Source organism: Myotis brandtii, unplaced genomic scaffold, assembly GCF_000412655.1.
Source record: "Myotis brandtii unplaced genomic scaffold, ASM41265v1 scaffold436, whole genome shotgun sequence".
Taxonomy (NCBI): Eukaryota; Metazoa; Chordata; class Mammalia; order Chiroptera; family Vespertilionidae; genus Myotis; species Myotis brandtii.
Window position 1 is genome coordinate 3665389 of NW_005366679.1, and position 24043 is coordinate 3689431.

The 24043-nt window shown below is 37.2% G+C and overlaps 1 protein-coding gene across 1 annotated transcript in view; it reads left to right on the forward strand.

The window, feature by feature from the left end:
• The window catches only part of LEKR1 (leucine, glutamate and lysine rich 1), a 120077-nt gene that overhangs the window by 73142 nt on the left and 22892 nt on the right, over positions 1-24043 (forward strand). The window contains exons 8-11 of the mRNA XM_014546239.1: positions 1146-1227; positions 10707-10784; positions 11122-11325; positions 23392-23485. Of these exons, the coding sequence (XP_014401725.1) occupies positions 1146-1227; positions 10707-10784; positions 11122-11325; positions 23392-23485 (458 nt within the window). The remainder of the gene's footprint in view (positions 1-1145; positions 1228-10706; positions 10785-11121; positions 11326-23391; positions 23486-24043) is intronic.

The window sequence follows — 24043 nt, forward strand, 5'->3', positions numbered from 1 at the left end:
GCATAAAGACTTTAAAATTTATTATTAAAAATATGTTATTAAAACACCCAAGAAGATATAACATAGGGATTTTATCATTCCAGTGTTTTAAATATTTTTTTTGTAGAAACCAGTTACTCCATATTGTTTTTCACCTTATCCCCAAAAAGAGTGCCCACAAGCCCTGGCTGGTTTGGTTTAGTGGTTAGAGCATCAGCCTGCAGACTGAAGGGTTGAGGGTTCGATTCCTGGTCAAGGGCATGTACCTCTATTGTGGGTTCAATCCCAGGCCCTAGTTGGGGTGCTGTGGGAGGTAACCAATTAATGTGTCTCTCTCATGTTGATGTTTCTCTCTTTCTCTATCCCCCCACCCCACCCTCCTCCCTCCTTCCCTTCCACACTGTCTGAAAATCAATGGAAAAATATCCTCGGGTGAGGATTAAAAAAAAAAAGTGCTGACAAGGGCTGTCACTGAGGCTGGGATTCAGATCACAGTTCCCTTACACAGCCTAATGGCAGGGCTCAGAGAATTCAAGCATTTGTTCCTGTGTTTTAGTTTCAGTTCTGCATCCACAGACATGTTAGACACGGCTGTTTGAATAGTCTTCCTTAAACTCTGTTTTAATTCTGCAGTTCAAGACTGTGGAAGCCAATTTCTTGCTTGCATTTCCTTGGCTTTGAAAGTCATTAAAATGCCTATTAGATGCTACCCAGAGTTAACAAATTCTTTACCTGGAGCCTCACACGGGGTTTGTCTAGTTCAGTTCTACCAGGAGGCCTCAGCAATACTCTTCAGTTCCAGGCCACAGGAGGAGCTTAGGCAGTCTCACAAGTGAGCCACGTGGTCAGGAATTCATATGTGTGTTGCTACATAAATTTCCTTGGGAAACATCAGTAAAATTCAGCCTATTAGCTGTTTGAAAGTAAGTATGATGTTGTGGCAAACAGAGGCCAACCAATTGGGTCTGTCAAAACCCATTAACTCAATGGGGTTTTAGAGTAGGGACAAGCTGCATGCGGTCATCCAGGCAAAGTGGAATCAACAGTTAACTGCCTGATTCTTTGGGAGCTGCTGAGTGGCAACTCCAAAGGAGTGTGGTTTACCCTATGAAGCTATCTGGACACTTAAAATGTCCTAATCAGATGAATATATTGTGTCATTTCAGATTTGCAAAGTCAAGTAGAGGGACTCGGGCTAAAACTTCAGAAGGCAGTGACCGAGCTGGACAGCTATAAAGAAAAGTTCATGTAAGATGGTGAACTTTAAACCACCTGTACGAATTTAGAAAATCCCCAGGGGTCCCCTGTGACTCCTCTGCAGGGATTCGGCTGTGTGGGTATGGTCACCCACTGCTCTTCTCAGCTATTTTTCTGGCCTAGATTGTATATCAAAGGACCTGTAAATATTTTTAAGTACATGAAATGTTTCTTTCCCTCAGTAAGAAATTTACCTATCCATCCATGTATTAAAGCTTTCCCTGGTCGTTCAAATTAGTAACTTCATGTGAAAGAGTCTCTGAGGTTTTTCTCTTATTGTTGTCTCTATATCACCTGCCCAGAAGAAACAATATTGAAGTTATTTCTTAAAATTATAAATTTTAGCCCTAGCTGGTTTGGCTCAGTGGATAGAGCGTCAGCCTGTGGACTGAAGGGTCCCAGGTTTGATTCCGGTCAAGGGCACATGCCCGGGTTGTGAGCTAGTTCCCCACTGCGGGGTGTGCAGGAGGCAGCCAATCAATGAGTCTCTCTCATCATTGATGTTTCTATCTCTCTCTCCCTCTCCCTTCCTCTCTGAAATCAATAAAAATATATTTAAAACAAACAAAACAAAAAAATTGCCAATTTTAGGTTCCAAAAGATAGTTGAAAATTTTTGAAATGTTGGAGTACTTACATGTTATATAAGTAATAAAATAATTGGCAAACAAATGATAAGAAAGTGCCCTTGTAAAATATTCAGAGCACTATTTTGTTTAAAAATGAAGAAATATATGCACCTCTATGATCATGGCAGCATTATTTACAATAGCCAAGATTTGGAAGCAGCGCAAGTGCCCACCAATAGACAAGTGGATAAAAAAGGTGTGGTACATTTACATAGTGGAATACTACTCAGACATAAAGAGGAAGGACATCTTACCTTTTGCAACAGCATAGATAGACCTGGAGAGCATTATGCTAAGTGAAATAAGCCAGTCAGAGAAAGACAATATCATATGATTTCACTTATATGTGGAATCTAATGAACAAAATAAACGAACAAAATAGAAACAAACTGATACAGAGAACAGACTGACAGCTGTCAGAGGGAGGGTGGTTGGACAGCTAGGTGAAAAAGGTGAAGGGATAAAGAGAAGGGGAAAACAAAAAACACTCATAGACACAGACAACAGTATGGTGATTACCAAAGGGAAAGGTGGTGGAGGGAAGTAGAAGAAAGTAAAAAGGGGATAAATGGTGATGGAAGGAGACTTGACTTGGGGTGATGAACAACAATATAGTATACAGATGATGTATATTATAGAATTGTATACCTGAAACCTGTATAATTTTGCCCGGCCAGCATGGCTCAGTGGTTGAGCATCACTTTATGAACCAGGAGGCTACGGTTCAATTCCTGGTTGGGGAACATATCCAGGTTGCAGGCTCAACCCCTAGTGTGGGACATGTAGGAGGAAGCCGATCAATGATTCTCTTTCATCATTGATGTTTCTATCTCTTCCTCTCCCTTCCTCTCTGAAATCAATAAAAATATTTGTGGGTGAAAAAACCTGTATAATTTTATTAATCAATGTCACCCCAATAAATTCAATAGATTAAAAAAAGATTTTAAAAATGAATTTCAGAAATTTCAAAAATTACTTTACAGTATAAATATAGCACATCTATAATTATAACACTAAAATAGAATTCATATCATCTTTTAGAGTAAGTAAATATTTTTAGTTTGTGGTATATAATCTGATAGCTCTGGTTTTCAGTTCTGATGTTTTAGAGATGAACCTCATCAGAAAAATAAATATTTAGATTGCTTAGCAACCAAATGTTTTGTATTGACCATGGACTACTCCTAAGAACAATATGTTAAAATACTCAATAAAATGAGTATAGAAGGAAAGTACTACAACATAATAAAGGCAATTTTTGACAAACCCACAGCTAATATACTCAGTGGTGAAAAACAAAGTTTTTCCTCTAAGAACAGGAACAAGACAAGGATGTCCACTCTTACCATTCTTATTCAACATAGAACTGAAATTCCTAACTGTCAAACAAGAGAAAGAAATAAAAGGTATCTAAGTTGGGAAGGAGAAGTAAAAGTGTCACTTTTTGCATATGACATGTTTCTTTATATAGAAAACCGACTCAAAAAAAAAACTATTAGAAACAATAAAAAAATATATAGTTAAGTTGCAGGACATAAATATCAATGCACAACAATTCATTGTATTCTATATACTAAGGATGAAATTTCAGAAAAAGAAATGAAAAAATCAATTTCTTTTGCAATTGTAGCAAAACAAGAATGAAATACCTAGGAATAAAGTTAACAAAGGATGTGTAGGACCTTCTGGAAATTATAAAGCATTATTAAAGAGATTGAAAATGACACAATGAAATAGAAAGACATTCCATGTTTGTGGATTGGAAGAATCAGCCTAGTTAAAATGTCCATATCATCCAAAGCAATATACAGATTTAATGCAATCCCCATTAATAAAATTCCTAACAACATAAGGAGAAACAAATTCCAAAAATGTGCTATCAAATTAATGTATATTTGGATTATTTGTAACAAAATAATTATTTTTGTAAAATAAGAAAAAACAAATATTCATGCTTTATAACATTGTGATTAATAGCACAGTAAATACAATAGTTCGCTTTCTGTGCATGGTGGCTAAGATTGAAGGAATGAGTGGACAGGGGGGTCCTTGGCTCACTAGATCCAGGAAGTAATTTTCTAGGTGAGAAGAAACATAAAAAAGAGACACAAGGTAGTGATTGCCAGAAAGAAAAATCATCTTTCCCCACCCTCTAGTAACATCAGGGAGGGCTTTGGCCATATGGATGCCTCCTGTGGAGAGAAGGTTTCTTGGAGCTCATGAAGTGAAGAGGGAACAGTGCAGGAATAGAAAGGTAGAGCTGGCACCTACGAGCTAAAATGGAGTGGAGTCCTGGGAAGTTAGTAGAGAAGATAAACACAGAAATAAACATACCAAGGACAAGGAATAAAGCTAATTGGTTGTGACATGCATTGCTTTTACCGAATAAGTGTGCACACAATTCTCTATATATTCAAGGAGCCTGCCCACTTAATATGAACACAGGCTGTGGTGGTATTTTTTGTTCATTGTGTTTCTAATATAATTTATAATGTGAGTGCTGAGAAATAGTAAGAGTCAGAGGAGATTAGAGTTGGAGGGAGAAATATATAACCTCACCAAAGTCCATCAAATGAATTACCTGGAGAAAATCACTCTACAATTGCACAAATGCTGATGCTGTTGTCTCAGTTTATAAAATGGGTGCTTCCTGCCTGCATAAGAACTTCTTAAAATGAGAGAATAGGAAGAGCATCCATTTTTAGAAAATTTGAGTTATCAAAGATAGAGCCACTTAAATGGTCCTTTTGGAAACCTTTCTCCGTGCTGGCTGTTCCCAACATTTCCATTTCTATGCCACTACCTTCCTTTACCCCTGGGACGAAGTGCAGTAGGGGGAGCATTTAGGATCAGAGCCTGGGGCTGCTCAGGACGCTCAGAGCTTAGGAGGTCCCCAGGCACATGTAAGTACTATTTTATTTGTAGAGTAAAGGCAGATTTGTGACTTGGCCATTGTTTTATGATAAATTAGTTGGGAGTCCAAAGAATTCACTCAAAAATTTTGACATACAATTTGTAAATGAACTGGAGGTTTTATATATATATATATCTCCAAACCTTCTGAACTTTCAGAAATTGGAAGGTACTGTGAAATCAGATTTATTTAAAATTTCAGTCCTCACCCTTTGTGAAGGATAGGGGTGGGAATGGGTTTCACATATCCAACTTAAGATGGTTCTTTTGTCATTTAAAGATTTTTAACTGTTTTTATATGTTTTGTGTATTTTTACTTAAGGGGGAGAGGCAGTTTTTAAATAGATGAACTTGAGGTTCTCTTTTACATAAGGTTTATAAGAAATTATATCCCAATGTTTATAAGAACTTGTTATGTATTGGAAAACAAATTTTATCAGTTAGGATGCTTTAGGCTACAAGGGACAGAGGTAGTGGTTTCAAGTTTAGTTGGTCCAGCAGCTCAGCAGTATCTCCAAGATCTTGCTGTTCCTTCTGTCTTCATCCTGCTGCCTTCAGCCTAGCTTCACCCCAAGTCTGGGTCCCTTGTGACCACGAAGTACCTGCAGTTCCAGGTGCCACATCCATATGTAACCAACCCAGAGGCAGGAAGGGCCTGTTTTGCTGGTGTCTCCTTGGAAGTGAGAAAAACTTTTCCTAGATTTTCCTCTTACCTCTCTGGTCATTCCTGAAAACTTTTTGCCTCCCAAATAGGTGGCCTGGTGGCATCCAGTGTCTGTCAGAGTATAGATCTTCTTTTTGCATGATCCCAAATTGAACAGGCTAACTTCACTTCATTCATTATTCATTCATTCAATGCAAGATGCTTACTGAGTGGTGATTATGTGGCATGACCATTGTGTGCAGGCACTAGATATTGGAGTAACAAGATTGACAAGCTCCAATAGAGCTATTTAGGTAATTTCAGGTAATGTTAAGGACTACAAAATATACAACAGGCATACTGGAATGTGAGTAATGGGGACGGTGGTATACTTTTGATGGAGTGGCATCCCTGAGCAGATGGCCTGTGAGTTAAGATCTGAGTAACAGGAAAGAGCTGGTAATACTAAAATGCTAGCATCTGAAAACAGAGAGATCAAAGGCCCTAAATTCTTGGAGTGAGTTTTACAAATTCAAGAAACATGAAGAAGGCCAGTTGTCGTAGACACACTGTGATTTCCAAAGACACACTAATGTCCTACTCCCTGGAATCTATGAGTATGTTACCTCACATGTCAAAGAGGACTTTGCACGTGTGATTAAATTATGGAGTTTGCCCAATGGACATGGACAACAGGGGGATGAGAGCATGAGGGGGGGGGGGGAAGGATGGGGATTAATGGGGGGATGATGACACATTTGTAATTCCTTAACTAATAAAGAAGTTAAAGATAAAAAAATAAATAAAAATAAATTATGGAGTTTGCAATTGGGAGATGATCCTGGGTTATTTGGGCTGGCCCAGTGTAATAGGAAAGGTCCTTATAAGAGGAAAGCAAGAGGGTCAAAGTCACAAACGTAGATGTGAGGATGGAAGCAGAGGTTGGAGTGATGTAATTTGATGGAGCCACAATCCAAGGAATGCAGGTGGTCTCCAGAAGCTGGAAAGGGGAGGAAACAGATTCTCCCCTGGGAACCGCCAGAAAGAACATAGCCTAGTGACATCTTGATTTGAGGACTTCTGACCTCTGAACCGTAAGATAATACACTTGGGTGGTTTTAAATCACTAAGGTTGTGGTAATTTGTTACAGCAGCAGTAAGAAATTACGCCAGTGCCTAGTGAGGAATTTGGATTTATTCAGAGGGCAGTGAAACACTGTTGGAGAATTTTGGATGAGCGAATGAATTGATCGGATTTGTTTTAAGCAGTCAGTATGGCTGCTACATGGAGAATGGGCTGGAGTGGGAATACAAGAGCAGTCAGGGAGACTAGGTGGGAAGCTGTGCGTTCATACAGGTGAATGTGACTGGTGTAGTTAGTGTAAGGCTATAGTGTGGAGACAAAGAGAAATTTATTTTGGAGGTCAGTCTGACAGGATTTACTGATGGAGTAGATGCGGCTGTGGACGAAGGGAACTAGAATGGAAAGGTGAAAATAAAGGATGGTGTTTGGGGTTTTTCAGCATCAAGGCAGACAGCTGAGAGGCAATAGAGCAGGGGTCCTCAAACTACGGCCCGTGGGCCACATGCAAATACAAATATTCTATTTGTTCCCGTTTTGTTTTTTTACTTCAAAATAAGATATGTGCAGTGTGCATAGGAATTTGTTCATAGTTTTTTTTTTTAACTATAGTCCGGCCCTCCAATGGTCTGAGGGACAGTGAACTGGCCCCCTGTTTAAAAAGTTTGAGGACCCCTGCAATAGAGTATAGTGACTAAGAGCCTAGACTCCAGGCCAGACTGCTAAGGTACAAATCCCAGCACTGCCAACTGGGTACATTACCTATCTCTCTGGTCTCCGTTTTCTCAACTTTAAGAAGGGAAAATGGGCTGCTTTGAGGGTTATGTTAGACATATAAGGTGTTACCTTTCAGTATCATTATTGTGTTGGTGCCACTTATTGAAGAGAGAAAATCTCTAAGAGATATGGATATGGGAAGTTTGAGATGTCTTTGGATACCAAAGTAGAAATATCAAGGAGGCAGTTTGAGAATGGCTATTTCATATAAAGGAGTGGAGTGGTATTGACCCTTGCCTTTCAGATTAGGGGAAAATATCCAATTATTTCATCTGATTCCCTTTGCTTTGATTGGCAGGAGCACCAGGGGCCTTTCTGAAGGCTCATTCAAAGCACTTGAAGAGAAAGGATTAACACTATTTGCTGAGAGTAAAAGAAGGAATGTAGTGTTTAAAGAAATGTAGGCATTCTTTCTAGTCCTTCCAATTTCTCCCATCCTAATGAAGGTGAAGATAACAATTGGGTCGTGAAGGGTAGACCATAGAAAGAATGGCTTAACTGGAGTGGCAGTGGGAGCGGACCATGGTGAGGGGAATTCTTGGGATGATAGGCTTTCTAAAGAGCAGGCATTAAAAAAAATGCAGCCAAGATCAATTGTCCACATAGTTAATAAAGTAACCACTAAAAGGAATTGCACTGTCCCTGCCTCTGGATTTGGAAAAGTGTGTACAAGAGTCTGAACCCAGAATGAAAGTCATGCTGGGGCTGATGAGTCTCAAAGCATTTTTTGAAGTAACATTTTTGTTTGATTTCAAATCAAATGTGTAAAACTTGGAAAATACAGGGATATATAAAAAAGAACATTGTAGTTATATTATGATATAGCCTTATAGTTCATTTTTCTAAATAATGTAATTTTAAACATATTTTTACTTAGTGATCTATGATCTTTCCCACATCATTACATGATACATTTATTGATTATTATTAAATGGCTGTATAGTATTTCAATCTACATATGAACCATAACTTATTTACTAATCCTTTGTTTTTTAGAATTTCCAAATTTTTCACTTTTATAAGTAAATTTTTTAGAAATTCATATAGATAAATCTTTCTACTCACAATTACTTCCTTAGGATTTTTGCTAGAACCAAATGTCATGTTTTTATGGTTTTTAATGCGTAATGACTTATTGCCCTCCAAAAAGATTATACAAACTTTCAGCAGTATTTGTAAATACCCATCTCTCCTAAACAACACTGGGTATTATAACTAAAAAAGAAAAATAAAGTTGCTAGTTTAACAGATAAAAAATTGTATCCCTGCATATGTGGCTTTTGGTATTCTTTCCTTTGTGACTTGCCTGAGCAGAGTCTTTGCCCACTTTACTAATGGCATGTTAATTTTTTCCTGATTCCTTCTTTCCTAACATTTTATTTGGAAAGTAGAGGCCTGGTGCATGAAATTTGTGCATGGGTAGGGTCCCTAGGCCTCCCCGCCTCCTTCCCTCCAAGCCTGGCTGCAGCTGCTGGTTGCCCATCATAGCGAGTGCTCAAATTCCCACTCTCCCGGTCAAACTCCTGAGGGGACAATTTGCATATTAGTGTTCAGGAATAAAATTTGGGTAATAAAACCCCAAAGAAAATCAAAGTGATAACCATAAAATTCACAAGGATATTTTTTTTAAGGGTGAAGGGACTTTGCTGGGACCAGGAATATGAAACTTCTAGGGTAGCTGGTAAAGTTTTATTTTTTTGGCCTGGATGGTAGTTACAAGAATGTTCGCTTAATAATAATTTGTTATATTATGTATTTTTAAGTGTAATTTTATATATCTTACAATTTTATCATATTTTACTATAAAAAAGGTTTAAAAATAAATGAATGTTATTCATGTGCATGATGTTTTAAAATCATTTTTTGGAAACTAAGTCATTCTGCAAGTAGAGCAAACCCATTGATAATCTAAGTAACATTTCATTGTTCAGTATAAGCTATTTTAAGGTACATTCGGATAATGACTTGATGAACAGTTTATATAAATTTAAATTGGAATATTAATCATTCTTCATATATTAACTTCTTTAGTATTGTTACAAAACCAATTATATAAGATCAAGACAAATGTTTATTTCAGTTTTAGAATTTCCATTTGATTCTTTTCAATAGTTTCTATTTCTCTGCTAAGATTTTTCTTATCTTTTCATTAATTAGAGTCGATTCTGTGGGCAGAATTATAATTGCTCCTTTAACAATCTTTGTGAATTTCAATATTTGGTTCAATTCAGAGTTATTCCCTATTAACTATCTTTTCTGTTGAGAATAGGCTATGCTTTTCTGTTTCTCCTATATGAGTAATTTTTATTCTGGACATTGTGAATGTTATGTTATGGAGATTCTAGATTCTGTTATATTTCTCCAAATAATGGCAGGATGCTGTTGCTTTATCAGACAATTACTTTGGCCTCATAGTTCCGTTCTTTTATCTTTAACTAGGCTGGTTGGAATATGCCCTGCGCACATGTAGTTCTGAGCTCAGCCAGACATGTGGGCAGAGTTTCTATGCAGCATTTGGGATCCTTCTCTCTGGCTCTCTCTTGTTCAGGGTTTATCCTTCACAGCAGCTGTGGTTTCCCCAAACACTATGCTCTAGTTCTTCAGGCCAGAATGACTGTGAGTTTGCTACCAGTTTTCTATCAGAATTTTAGTTTCCCCCACATGGTGCGTGTAGACTGGGCCTGTCCTCAAGTGTAAAATCATTAAGCAAACAAGTGAAAACCATGCTGTCACCTCACTCTGAGTGTTAATATCCCTCCAGAATCTGCCTGCTTGGTTACTTTCCAATACCTTCACATAAGGGTTTTTCATTTTTTTTCATAAATGGTATCCAAAGTTTAGACTTTTATTTAAATGGAGATCAGTCTGATAGGAGCTTACTTGGCCATAAAAGTAGAAATAATATGAAGATACTAAGAATGTTTTTCTAAATAAAATAATGATAAAGAAAAACCCTATAGTCACACTAACAGATTGGATTTATTTTGGCAAAGAAAAATCCTTAGACTATATATTTCTAATTTCAAGGAAATCTGCATATATAACCACAAATAGAATATAAAGATAAGAAAAGTAATAAATGAAAAACACCTTTACAAAAAGGAAAACAGCCCAATCGGAGTGGCTCAATTGGTTGAACGTTGTTCCGTGTACCAAAGGGTTACTAGTTGAATTCCAAGTCAGGGCACCTACCTGGGTTGTGGGTTTGATCCCCAGTCAGGAAGCAGAGGGAAGGCAACCAATCCGTGTTTCTCTCTCACATCAGTGCTCCTCTCTCCCTTCCTCCTTCCCTTGCTCGCACTCTCTCTTTCTCTCCTTTCCTCTCTCTAAACATGTCCTTGGTTAAGGATTTTTTTTAGAAAAGGAAAAACAGTTATAATTTAACTATTTTGAAATAAAATATTTGAGCCACATTTGTATTATTTTAGGAAAAAGTCTAATGAAGCTGATGACTGTCAAAGAGAACTTAGAAAACTGAAGTTTGAATCCGTTATTTTTGAATCAAGGTATACATTGCAAATATTTTAATTAATATTTTTTAGTAATTGAGTTTGAAACCACATTTAAAATAACGTTTTATTTAATATGTACTTTGGCTTTCTTATTGTATTGTTTTCATATATATTACCTAATTCAAGTTTATAATATCTTGAAGCTGTTTATTGACTTTTGCTTCTATCTAGATGGGAAAATTTTAATAACAGATCTAGTTCCTTAGCATTCTTAATTTCTATATGTTAAAGTTATAATCTATAATTTCAAATGAAAATTTCCATACTTTTGATAAACATGAAAATGTAGTATCTGATGCACATTGATGGATTTTTTTAATATATTTTTTAGGCATACTAGATTGCTTAAAGAGAAAGAAGACTCTTTAATAGCTTGTCAACAACTACATAAAACTTTACAGGAAGAACTGACTGCAAAAGAAAGGCAAGAAGAAGATATAAAAAGGAGGATTAACCTTGCAGAAAATGAACTAGAGACAACCAAAACTCTTCTGAACCAGACAAAGGAAGAGGTCATAACACTGAAAAATGAAAGGTGCAGTGAAGAAAAATTTCTTCCAAAAATAGTTAATGTTTATGTCAGTATTCCATATATATTTGAAACATCAAGGTTTTGAAATCCCAGGATTAAAGATGTATTTCACCTGAAAGGTTATTATATCCCATGACCTCACTTTACAGGGATCAAACTAAAGCTTGAATTTGTTAAATTTCTTGCTTAAAGTCATACAGTTAGCTAATGAAAGTAGAGTTGGAACCCACACTGGTGTTAGATTTTTATTGAAAAGATTAAAAAAGACCATGTGTGATACTCTACTGAATTTTACTTGGACCAATCACTGGTAGAGTCTGGCATTTTCCAGTAGAGAAAACTCTTCTTATATCACTTTTTCTTTTATTGATTTCTACTTTTCTTCTCTTTGTTATTTGTCAACACCTCTTATTGAGGACTTGCCATAAGCACAGTTACCTCTGGTGTTGAGGTAGTATCAAGGATGCTAAGAAACATATTCATCCAACCTTCCTAGATATTTTTGCCAATAGAACATAGAGCCCACACCTTTATGGTCAATTAATATTTGGCAAAGGAGGCAAGAACATAAAATGGGGTAAAGATAGTCTATTCAATAAACAGTGTTTAGAAAATTGGTCAGATATGTGCAAAAAAAAATGAAACTAGATCTTACACTGTCTTACACCATACACAAGAATTAAACTCAAAATGGATTAAAGAATTAAATGTTAGACTCAAAACCATAAAAATTCTAGAAGAAAACATAACAGTAAAATCTAGGACATTTCTCATAGCAATATTTTTTTCTGATATATCTCCTTGAGCAAGGGAAACACAAGAAAAAATAAACAAATGGGACTACATCAAACTTAAAAGGAACACTTTTCCTGATTTACCAACCCAGAGGGGAAGTCAGTTTTAAATTTGCACTGGCTCACAGAGCTGTGGCCCTCACCTGTGAAGCAGGTGTGAGTTTGCACATTTTCCACATAAGAAAATAGGTTAAGCGAGGTAAATTTCTCGCTCAAGATCCATGTGTCTAACCTTTATAACCCATGTTGCCTCTCCTACAGTTTGCACAATTCCCTCAGCATCTACCTTAAAAGGCCCGATTTTGTCAGCTTTTGTTCATGTGACCGCTGTTTCTCAACCATGTTGTAACATGGTCTTCAGGGGCCTCCCAGCCCTGCAGAAAGCAGAAAAAACGAGGGTACCGCCTTGGTGTCCCCTCTCCCCCCACCCCTTGCTTTCTTCCCCCACCCTTGCACTCTTTCAGGATTCTCCCACCCACTATAAATAAATATAGCATGGTGAGTTTTGTCTTCTACTCTCATGTAAAATCAGAAGTGGAGCTTACAAACATTTCACAGCACATTCTAGAGGAAGAGAAGATTTGTGTTCATTGAGGCTTGTCCTATTTTCATGGAGACTAGAAGCAATAAGAAGCATAGAATATAGAAAGGGAGTTGGAAGCAATGTCTTAAGGTTTGTGAGCTTTTGGTAGGGTGGCTTAGTATTTTTAAAAATGGACTTTAGAGTTAAGCAAACATAGGTGTGTATTTCACCTTGACCAGTCTCAAGTTTAGACAACTTAACCACTTAAAGGTTCATTTTCCTTATCTGTAAAATGGGCATATTAGTAACAGCTGTCTTCTTGTGAAGATTAACATATCTAGTATCACGCCTGGTAGATTGTCGGTGCTCAGAATGTATTAGTTCCCTCCCTATCATCGTTCCTTACATTGCTAACTCCTCAAAGATCATATCTTATTAATTTTTATACCCTGCACTTGTGATGTAGATATTCAGTAAGTGTCTGTTGAATTCAAGACTATCTGCCTTACTCTTAGAGTTATAGAGATTATTAGTCCATGGAGTGATTCCATTTGGATGCTATCCTATTAGTGTAAAGGATTATGAAATGAAGTGTCCTCAGGAATATCATTCCAAAATAACAAACCTCATTGGGGTTTTCCCCCCAAGACTCACTTCTTTCTCTGATTTCCTCTCCATCAACAGCTCTCAGAGCAAGAGGCTGACTTCTTATATCACAGACTTACTGCTTTTAACGGAGGCAGGAGTTGTGACAAAATCAAAATTATCTCTTTGATTGAAAATGTGAAGACATCTCCTTTAGAACAACTTGTGAAACAGAACTGAAAGCTGTCATTTGGCATTATGGTTTGACATTTGTTTGCAGTTACGTTTTTAACTACAATTAAGGGAATCTCGATGTTTGCGTGTATGCAAGAAATTAGATTCTCATTTTCTTTTCAGCCTAAGAACTTAAAAGTTAAAGTTTTAAAAATAAATAATCTTAATTGTGAGTAGATCCTAGTTTGCCTATTATCCTAAAACATTATTTTAAAAAATATATCTGGTGAAATTGCAGGGTAGAATGCTACAGATGGCCAGCTCTTCTCCCAAATATGAAAAGTGAAGGCAGCATTACATACTGCAGACAGTCCTAGGCTGGTACGAGCTGGAACCAGGTCTGCCTCCTGTGAATAACACCACTTCAGAAAGACACCGACCACTCAGGATCATAATTTCTTCTAAAAATTGGGAATTGCATTAATGTATTTCCAAAGACTGGCAAGAAAAATCTACTGTATCCCTAGAGACTAAAACTGCCTGACACCTGGTAGACACTCAATAAATATTGGATGTGTGGATGGGAATGAATTTAATCCCAATCAAACCACTGATCACAGGATTTAAAACTCAGAAGCCCCCAGTGTTTCAAGCTCAGAGAGTTTCTGACTTGCCAAAAATCAGAGCTGGGAGTTCAATTCTGTATTCTAGTGAAAATCTTGATTAGATTCTTAGTCAATCCAAATTTAGGACCCAATTTTGTGTTGTTTCCTATAAACCTAAAGCAGCAATATCTGTAGAATTGGTTCTAAAGAGGAAATTGGATAGCTACAGACATCCAAAAATAGCTGCACATTTTCAGCTTTTTATAACATGGAAAAGATGGAATATGTCTCTAACAATTGTGTTTCATTTCTTATCGTTTCTCTACACTTCTAGCAGAAAGGCCCACTAGAGTCCAAGCTGATTCTTTATAGGTTCTTTCAGATCAATATTGTTTTTCTTTATCAGTTTCTTTCTTTTTTTAAATCTATCTTCATTGTTGAAAGTATTACAGATGCCCCCTTTGGATTTGTTTACCCATTGACCCCTCTCCACCCAGCACCCACCCTTGATTAGCTTGGAACAGGCACTGACTAGTGCATATAGAGATGATTATATGCATGAAAAAGATACTCCTGATCCCCAAAATAAAAACCACACCTTATCAGTTTCTTTCTTTTTTTAAATTTATCTTCATTGTTGAAAGTATTACAGATGCCCCCTTTGGATTTGTTTACCCATTGACCCCTCTCCACCCAGCACCCACCCTTGATTAGCTTGGAACAGGCACTGACTAGTGCATATAGAGATGATTATATGCATGAAAAAGATACTCCTGATCCCCAAAATAAAAACCACACCTACATAGCACACTATGGAAGAGCTTGCACCTTGTCCAGGGGATGGGGAGGTGGGTAGGGAGAGGTTAACCAGGAAATGTATATGCATGCAAATCAAGGACAGTTAATTGTTTGCAATATCACATAGAATTATTCTTTCTGCCTTGTCCCACGGAAGACTCACACTGAAGAGCTTTTGGAGTTATGAGGAATCAAAGACATATGAACATCTTTATTTCTGTAGTCAGATCAAGCAAACTTACCATCACAAATGCAAGTATATAATTTTTATAACAGTTCACTCAAAACACCTTATATTTTGCACAAGTTCATAAGGAACTTAATAATTCTTTGAAATTTCAATGAAGAGTTAATACTTCATTAATATCGTTTCAACCTTGGCCTACTGTATTTTAGCTTCCCTAATATACTAGACTTTCCCAGTTTTGTTCTAAACGGATACACTTAACAGTGGGGTGTTTTGTACTGGGTTCATCAGAGAAAAGTATATGAAATGCATTCTACTTTTTGGTGGTATCAAAATTATAGCTATCTCACCTATCTATAGCTATCAAACCTATCTCAGTTTGGCTCAGTGGGCAGAGTGTTGGCCTGCGGACTGAAGGGAAGGGTTGAAGGTTTGATTTCGGTCAAGGGAACCGAATAGGAAACCTGGCTTTGGAAATAAAAGTGAATGAAATGGCCAGAACTCTGCTGTCAGGCCACTTCTAACAAGCATACGGCCAGCCACATCCATTCTATGATACTGACATTCTATGAAACCAGGTGAAGTACTGCTTTATTTCCATTGACCGCTGCTCCTTTTTTTGACCAAGTTCACTATTATAGATACTAATCTTATACTTGAAGTTTCATAATATCACTTGAAAGCAGACCATTGTATTAGTTTCCTATTGCTGCTATAACAAATTAACACAGACTTAGTGGCTTAAAACAACACCAATTTGTTATCTTATAGTTCTGGAGGTTGGAAAACCAAATTAGTGTTTAGTGACTAAAATCCAGATGCCAGGAAAGCTGGTTCTTTCTGGAGGCTCCAGGATGGAACCCATTCCTTTCCTTTTCTAGATTAGAGGCTGCTGGCATTCCTTGGGTCCTGGACCCATGAATCCAATCTCTGCTTCTGTCCTCACATCATCACCTTCCCCCACATTAACGTTCTTCTCTCATATAAAGAACCTTGGTGATTACACTTAGGACTCATCCAGATAATCCAGGATAGTCTCCACATCCCAAGACCCTTAATCACATCTGCAAAGTCCCTTTTGCCATATAAGGCAAATAGTCTATGGAGAGGATGAAAGTTGAGAAAGCTGTTTCCCAACAGGGCAGAATCTCTAATGCCCTCTTCTAATGTGGTCAACATAGACCAGTACATAGCAGAGAGGAAAGTCAGGAGCAGTGGAGAAAACTGGACTGAGAAATCACTTCCACATGAAAGAACCACAGACTAAGCAAAGAATGTTTCCCACCTCCAGGGCGGGAATCCTCATAGTGGCTTCCAGGAGGATCTCAGAGTTGCGATGGACTCCACTTAGTGCCAGGTGGCTTACTGTGCACTTCCCATTGAGAGGACTATGCTATCCACATTAGTTTGACATCACACATGGCTGTTTGACTTGTTCCTGATACTGAAATATAAGAGAAGTGATATGTATCAATTCTAAGCAGAAGCTTTAACAGGTCCTATGTTTTGGTAAGTTTTCTTTTCTATAAACCACAAAATCAACATTCCCAGGTAAGAGTTGCTCCTTGGCCTGCATCCTGGAACAAAAAGTGGAGCAGAGCAGCAGATGACACCTAATGAGCAAAAAGTAAACTAGTACTGTAAGCCTCTGAGATTACCAACAAGTTAAGTTTTGGATCTCTCTGAAATACAAAATTAGAGCAGTCAGGTGAAGAGTTGGATACATGAGTCAGATGCATCGGAACAGATATGAGTTAGAGATAAAATTTTGAAGCTGTCAGCATCTCTATTGCATTTTAATTACAAAAGTAGATAAGATCACCTAGAGAAAGAGAAGAAAGTAAAAAGGGCCAGGCCAAAGTGCTGAGGACACAAATATTAATTGACAAGTAGAGGAAGATGAGTCTGCAGAGGAGACAGGAATGGCCGTGTCCTCCTCCTTTGTTCCTTTTGTGTCACTTGCCATTCTCCAGCCTACAGACTGCTGAGCAAGCATCAGAACCTGGTGGTCTGCTTCACACTTTCAAAGATAAAGCTTCCTTTTGCATTAATGGATTTTGAGCACCCTTTGGACGGGGACCCTGCCTTCCCAAGTCACCTCTGTCCCTCCAAGGCCTGATGACACCGCCTTGCTCATAGTGTGCAGAGTGGTCAGTAAACCCCACCGTACTACTAACCTGCCCATTCTCTTACCTTGGTCTCTCCCTTTAATTCTCTTTCCTCCACATACACATTCTACTCCATACTCAGGTTTTATCATTCGTTTTTATAAATATTGAGTAGATACATAGAAGGTTTATATAGGTGTAAAGTATGAAGAAGTACAACACAATGAACATCTATGTATCAATCACTCAGTTTAGGAAAAAGGACTTTGCCATTAACTTTGAAGTCCCTCGTGCTTCTCCCCAATTCCACTGCATTACATTCTCCCACAGAGGAAACCACCAACCTGCATTTTGTGGTTCTCAGTGAACTAGGAATAAAAAAGCATCTACAGTTAACACCTGTGTGCTTGTCAGTTACTTTGCTCACTATTTCTTTTGGCCTGTCTGACCTTGCTTCTGAATATATTCCTTTCTGCAAAGCATATTATTTCATGCTCCTTTAGTAAAGGTCCTTTAGTTAGTGCTAAACACTCAGGTTTTATTTATCTGAGCATATTTTATTTCAGTCTCATTCTTAAAGATAGTTTTGCTGGGTACCCAACTTTAGGTTGCTGGTTATTTTCTCATAGGATTTTGAACATATTATTTTACTGTTCTTGGTTTCTTTTGTTTCTGTTGGAAAATAAGCTTTCATTTTATTTGGGTTCCTTGGAAGATAATGTAGTGCAGAGTGTTGGCCTGCGGACTGAAGGGAAGGGTTGAAGGTTTGATTTCAGTCAAGGGAACCGAATAGGAAACCTGGCTTTGGAAATAAAGGGTTGCAGGTTTGATTTCGGTCAAGGGAACCGAATAGGAAACCTGGCTTTGGAAATAAAAGTGAATGAAATGGCCAGAACTCTGCTGTCAGGCCACTTCTAACAAGCATACGGCCAGCCACATCCATTCTATGATACTGACATTCTATGAAACCAGGTGAAGTACTGCTTTATTTCCATTGACCGCTGCTCCTTTTTTTGACCAAGTTCACTATTATAGATACTAATCTTATACTTGAAGTTTCATAATATCACTTGAAAGCAGACCATTGTATTAGTTTCCTATTGCTGCTATAACAAATTAACACAGACTTAGTGGCTTAAAACAACACCAATTTGTTATCTTATAGTTCTGGAGGTTGGAAAACCAAATTAGTGTTTAGTGACTAAAATCCAGATGACAGGAAAGCTGGTTCTTTCTGGAGGCTCCAGGATGGAACCCATTCCTTTCCTTTTCTAGATTAGAGGCTGCTGGCATTCCTTGGGTCCTGGACCCATGAATCCAATCTCTGCTTCTGTCGTCACATCATCACCTTCCCCCACATTAACGTTCTTCTCTCATATAAAGAACCTTGGTGATTACACTTAGGACTCATCCAGATAATCCAGGATAGTCTCCACATCCCAAGATCCTTAATCTCATCTGCAAAGTCCCTTTTGCCATATAAGGCAAATAGTCTATGGAGAGGATGAAAGTTGAGAAAGCTGTTTCCCAACAGGGCAGAATCTCTAATGCCCTCTTCTAATGTGGTCAACATAGACCAGTACATAGCAGAGAGGAAAGTCAGGAGCGGTGGAGAAAACTGGACTGAGAAATCACTTCCACATGAAAGAACCACAGACTAAGCAAAGAATGTTTCCCACCTCCAGGGCGGGAATCCTCATAGTGGCTTCCAGGAGGATCTCAGAGTTGCGATGGACTCCACTTAGTGCCAGGTGGCTTACTGTGCACTTCCCATTGAGAGGACTATGCTATCCACATTAGTTTGACATCACACATGGCTGTTTGACTTGTTCCTGATACTGAAATATAAGAGAAGTGATATGTATCAATTCTAAGCAGAAGCTTTAACAGGTCCTATGTTTTGGTAAGTTTTCTTTTCTATAAACCACAAAATCAACATTCCCAGGTAAGAGTTGCTCCTTGGCCTGCATCCTGGAACAAAAAGTGGAGCAGAGCAGCAGATGACACCTAATGAGCAAAAAGTAAACTAGTACTGTAAGCCTCTGAGATTACCAACAAGTTAAGTTTTGGATCTCTCTGAAATACAAAATTAGAGCAGTCAGGTGAAGAGTTGGATACATGAGTCAGATGCATCGGAACAGATATGAGTTAGAGATAAAATTTTGAAGCTGTCAGCATCTCTATTGCATTTTAATTACAAAAGTAGATAAGATCACCTAGAGAAAGAGAAGAAAGTAAAAAGGGCCAGGCCAAAGTGCTGAGGACACAAATATTAATTGACAAGTAGAGGAAGATGAGTCTGCAGAGGAGACAGGAATGGCCGTGTCCTCCTCCTTTGTTCCTTTTGTGTCACTTGCCATTCTCCAGCCTACAGACTGCTGAGCAAGCATCAGAACCTGGTGGTCTGCTTCACACTTTCAAAGATAAAGCTTCCTTTTGCATTAATGGATTTTGAGCACCCTTTGGACGGGGACCCTGCCTTCCCAAGTCACCTCTGTCCCTCCAAGGCCTGATGACACCGCCTTGCTCATAGTGTGCAGAGTGGTCAGTAAACCCCACCGTACTACCAACCTGCCCATTCTCTTACCTTGGTCTCTCCCTTTAATTCTCTTTCCTCCACATACACATTCTACTCCATACTCAGGTTTTATCATTCGTTTTTATAAATATTGAGTAGATACATAGAAGGTTTATATAGGTGTAAAGTATGAAGAAGTACAACACAATGAACATCTATGTATCAATCACTCAGTTTAGGAAAAAGGACTTTGCCATTAACTTTGAAGTCCCTCGTGCTTCTCCCCAATTCCACTGCATTACATTCTCCCACAGAGGAAACCACCAACCTGCATTTTGTGGTTCTCAGTGAACTAGGAATAAAAAAGCATCTACAGTTAACACCTGTGTGCTTGTCAGTTACTTTGCTCACTATTTCTTTTGGCCTGTCTGACCTTGCTTCTGAATATATTCCTTTCTGCAAAGCATATTATTTCATGCTCCTTTAGTAAAGGTCCTTTAGTTAGTGCTAAACACTCAGGTTTTATTTATCTGAGCATATTTTATTTCAGTCTCATTCTTAAAGATAGTTTTGCTGGGTACCCAACTTTAGGTTGCTGGTTATTTTCTCATAGGATTTTGAACATATTATTTTACTGTTCTTGGTTTCTTTTGTTTCTGTTGGAAAATAAGCTTTCATTTTATTTGGGTTCCTTGGAAGATAATGTAGTTTTGTTTTTTTTCTCTTTGGCTTTTAAGATCTCTTTAACTTTGATGTTCTTAATTTTCCACTACCAGGTGCTCAGATGTAAGATTTATTTTTATTTATCTTACTAGAATCCATTGAGCTTCTAGATTTGTGGGTTGTTGTTTTTCATCAAGATATTTCTTCCTTTCCCTTTCTCCTTTGCTTCTGAATATTTTCAATTTGTCTTCAATATAGCCACTTCTCTTTTATATTTTTGACTCCCTGTACCACACTCTATATACTTTCTTTGAATATCCCTTTCAGCTTATCACTTCATTTTTCAGCTATGAATAATCTGCTACATGGCCATTCACAGAGTTTTCAATTTCAGCTACCATATTTGTCATTTCTACAAGTTCAGTTTGGTTCTTTTTCAAACTTAGTCATTTAAATCACTCTTATTTCTTTATTTTACTGTATTGAACATCCTTATTTTATATTCTGTATATGAAAATTTAATACTTTAGAATTCATGAGTTTGATTATGCTACCTTTGTGTTTATTCATTCTTCCTGTTAGTGGTTTTTAAAAAATAGTTTTGTGATTTTTTTTAATACTATGATCTCATAGGTCTTATATCTTTATCAGTAGGAATTCTTTGAGCCCCAGTTTTAAGATAGATTTCTCCCCAAAATATTGGTGTTTTTCCTACCAGGCATCTGGAGGCAAGGTTAACTAGCACCACTTTAAGTTTTCTTTTCAACATGAAGTGTTTGGGACCACTCAGGTAATATGAATTCAAAATACAAATTTGCATTAGGGTTGGTTTGTGTCTATAAATTCTTATGAGATATTTGTATTTCCCTCTCTACTTAGCACCCAAATTCAAAGCCAGTAATTTCCTTTTTGTACCTTGAGAGGAGATATTATTTTTATTTTACACATACTGAGCGTGAATTTCACACATATACTGTAAGTAGCTCTTTGAGATGCAACTTCATTCAGGTGAGTGTCCTCTTAGACTCTTCCTTTGTCAATCCTGTTCCTGTGCCTTCATGGCTGTAAATTTTAAAGCTCAAGTTTCATATTTGGAAAGTACTTTCAAGATGAGAGTTAGCTTCAGTGCTCTACTTTTTGCTGGGGTTCTTCCAATTCATTTCATTTTTTTTAAACCTTTCGTTTGGAATAATTTTGTATTTATATAAAAGTCACAAAGACAGTACAGAGAGTTGATGTTTTCCATTTAGCCTATCTTTCTTAACCATGGCATAACCACTTTTCTGCAAAAAACTAAGAAATTAGCATTGGTATAATGTAATTAACCGAAAGACTTTATTCAGATTTCAGTAGTTTTCCACTGATACTTTGTCCATTCTTTCACTTGAGTTTTGTCCTCTTTATCTTTCTCACTTTTTGTCCAGTTAATTGATGAATTTTTATATTTTCTATAATAAAAAATAATTTTATTTATTTTTAGTAGAAAAGTGTAAAGGCACCTTGTCTAACACATTTTCTGGAAAGAGAAGCCTGGAAAGTTTTGCTTTCTCAGTTTCCCTCAAGTGATATTTATACTTCTGGTTACCAAGTTAAATGTGTCTTCTTATGTTTGTGTTCTTAAAATTTTCTAGACTAGAAATGTAGGCACTATTTTCATTACAGTAAAAAAAAAAATTTAATAATACTGTGAGTGAGACTAGAATAGAGATTAAGAGATAGATTGAGGGTATATTATGATACTCTAGGCAGAAGATAAAGTCAAGAAGCTTAATGAAGTTGGTAGTGGGAAAAGAAGGGAAGAAATAGTTTGACAAGGAGGAAGTGGAATATATAGAACTTGTTATTGAATGGATGTGGTAGAACAAGGAGAAGGTAGAGTCGGAGATGACTCAGGGATTTCAAACAAAGATTTTGATTGTTAAAGAAAGGTTTTCAGAAGCCAAAAGGAAAGGCAAGATTGCAGGAGATGATGGTGAATTTTCCTTTTAATGTGTGAAATCTTTGGTGTTGATGCATCACTAGGATACAGATGTCCAGCAGCAGTTATAAATGAAAGTCACGAGTTTGAGAAAAGGGATCAGAGTAAAAGGAAGAGGTTGGTGATGGAAAACAAAGGGCTTAGGAAGAGGAATAAGGAACAGAGAAGAATCTCCTACATAGAAAGTAAGAAGAGTCATGATTATAGAAACAGGAAGGAACCCTAAGCAACAAGCATCCAGGGGTCCTCAAACTTTTTAAACAGGGGGCCAGTTCACTGTCCCTCAGACCGTTGGAGGGCCGGACTATAGTTTAAAAAAAAACTATGAACAAATTCCTATGCACACTGCACATATCTTATTTTGAAGTAAAAAAAACAAAACGGGAACAAATACAACATTTGTATTTGCATGTGGCCTTGAGGACCCCTGAAGCATGCTTTTGCCACTACCTGTGATAGTCAAATGCTAATTTGGGTGCCCCTGGGAAAAGTTCACACAAATCCCCCACATTACCTCCACCCAGAGGATCACAAACTAAGCTTTGGGATCCATTTATGTGGATTAAAATGTTAAATGTTCTTTGTGTTTTCAATTTTCTAATGTTTTGTACTATTCCATATCACACCTCAGAATTTACCCTCCACTTGATTTGGTGTGTTCCAATCAGCATTTGAGATAAGTAAAAGAAAAATAAATCTAACAGAGACCACAAACGTGCTGATTTTATGGCACATCCCAACATATTTTCCTTTAAAAAACAAAGCAAAATATTGTCTAGTGTTAGAATTTAGTCATAAACTTTAGAACCACAATGTATAACATTTTATTATATTTGTGAATCCATATATGTTGTTACTATTTCATGCAAAAATAGCATTACTTATTACACAAAAATTAAGCCTGAGAAAATACCTTACTATGCAGTGTTTGTGAATTATTGTTAACAGTTAAAATCATATCTAGTAGAATCTATCTATCATCTATCTATCTATCTATCTATCTATCTATCTATCTATCTATATTGCTAAAGAGAATAAACAGACTAAGTTGTGAAATTATATTCTCTGAACCAAGATGTGCAACTTAGAGTATTAGGGATGAGACTTGACTCATTTGTCAGGTTTATGGTTTTCAGGGAACTGATGCTGATTTCACATCAGAAGAGCATTGAGCAGCTGCAGGAAGCCCTTCGACAGAAGCGGCTGGATGATGCCAACTGGAGGGAGAAGGTAATGATAATGTAGCTTTCATCAGCATGTGTCTTATGTGCTTCTTTAAAGTTCTGTTTGTTTGCCAGAAGATTATTCCAAATAGATTTCTTTGCTTCTATGCACACATTTGTTTTCTTCTGGAATTTCCTAGACCAATGCACAATGCACAGTGCACTGAAGCCTTCCCAACGCTTTTTCTTCCCCAGCTGGTACCTATTGCTAGCACTAACTGCTGCCTTGGTTTTCTGGTTATGACTTAAATTGATTCATATGGGCAACAATTGAATTTGAGAATATGAACTAAAGTTGCTCTAAGTGTTTCATTCTTATTTTGTTTCATTTTGTAGCATGGTCTTTTTCTTTTCTTCTCTAAAGTTCATATTTCTTTAATTAGTTCTAATTTTTATTAGTCTCAGTGTCCTCAGTTGGTGAATCTATTCTTATTCACATTCCCCCATCTTTACTGATCCATGTTTAAAAAAAAACAAAAAGATGATCAACCTAACTAACAATAAAAAAACCATATTAAAACAATGAGAGATTATTTTTCACACATCCACTTGATAGAGTGGGTTT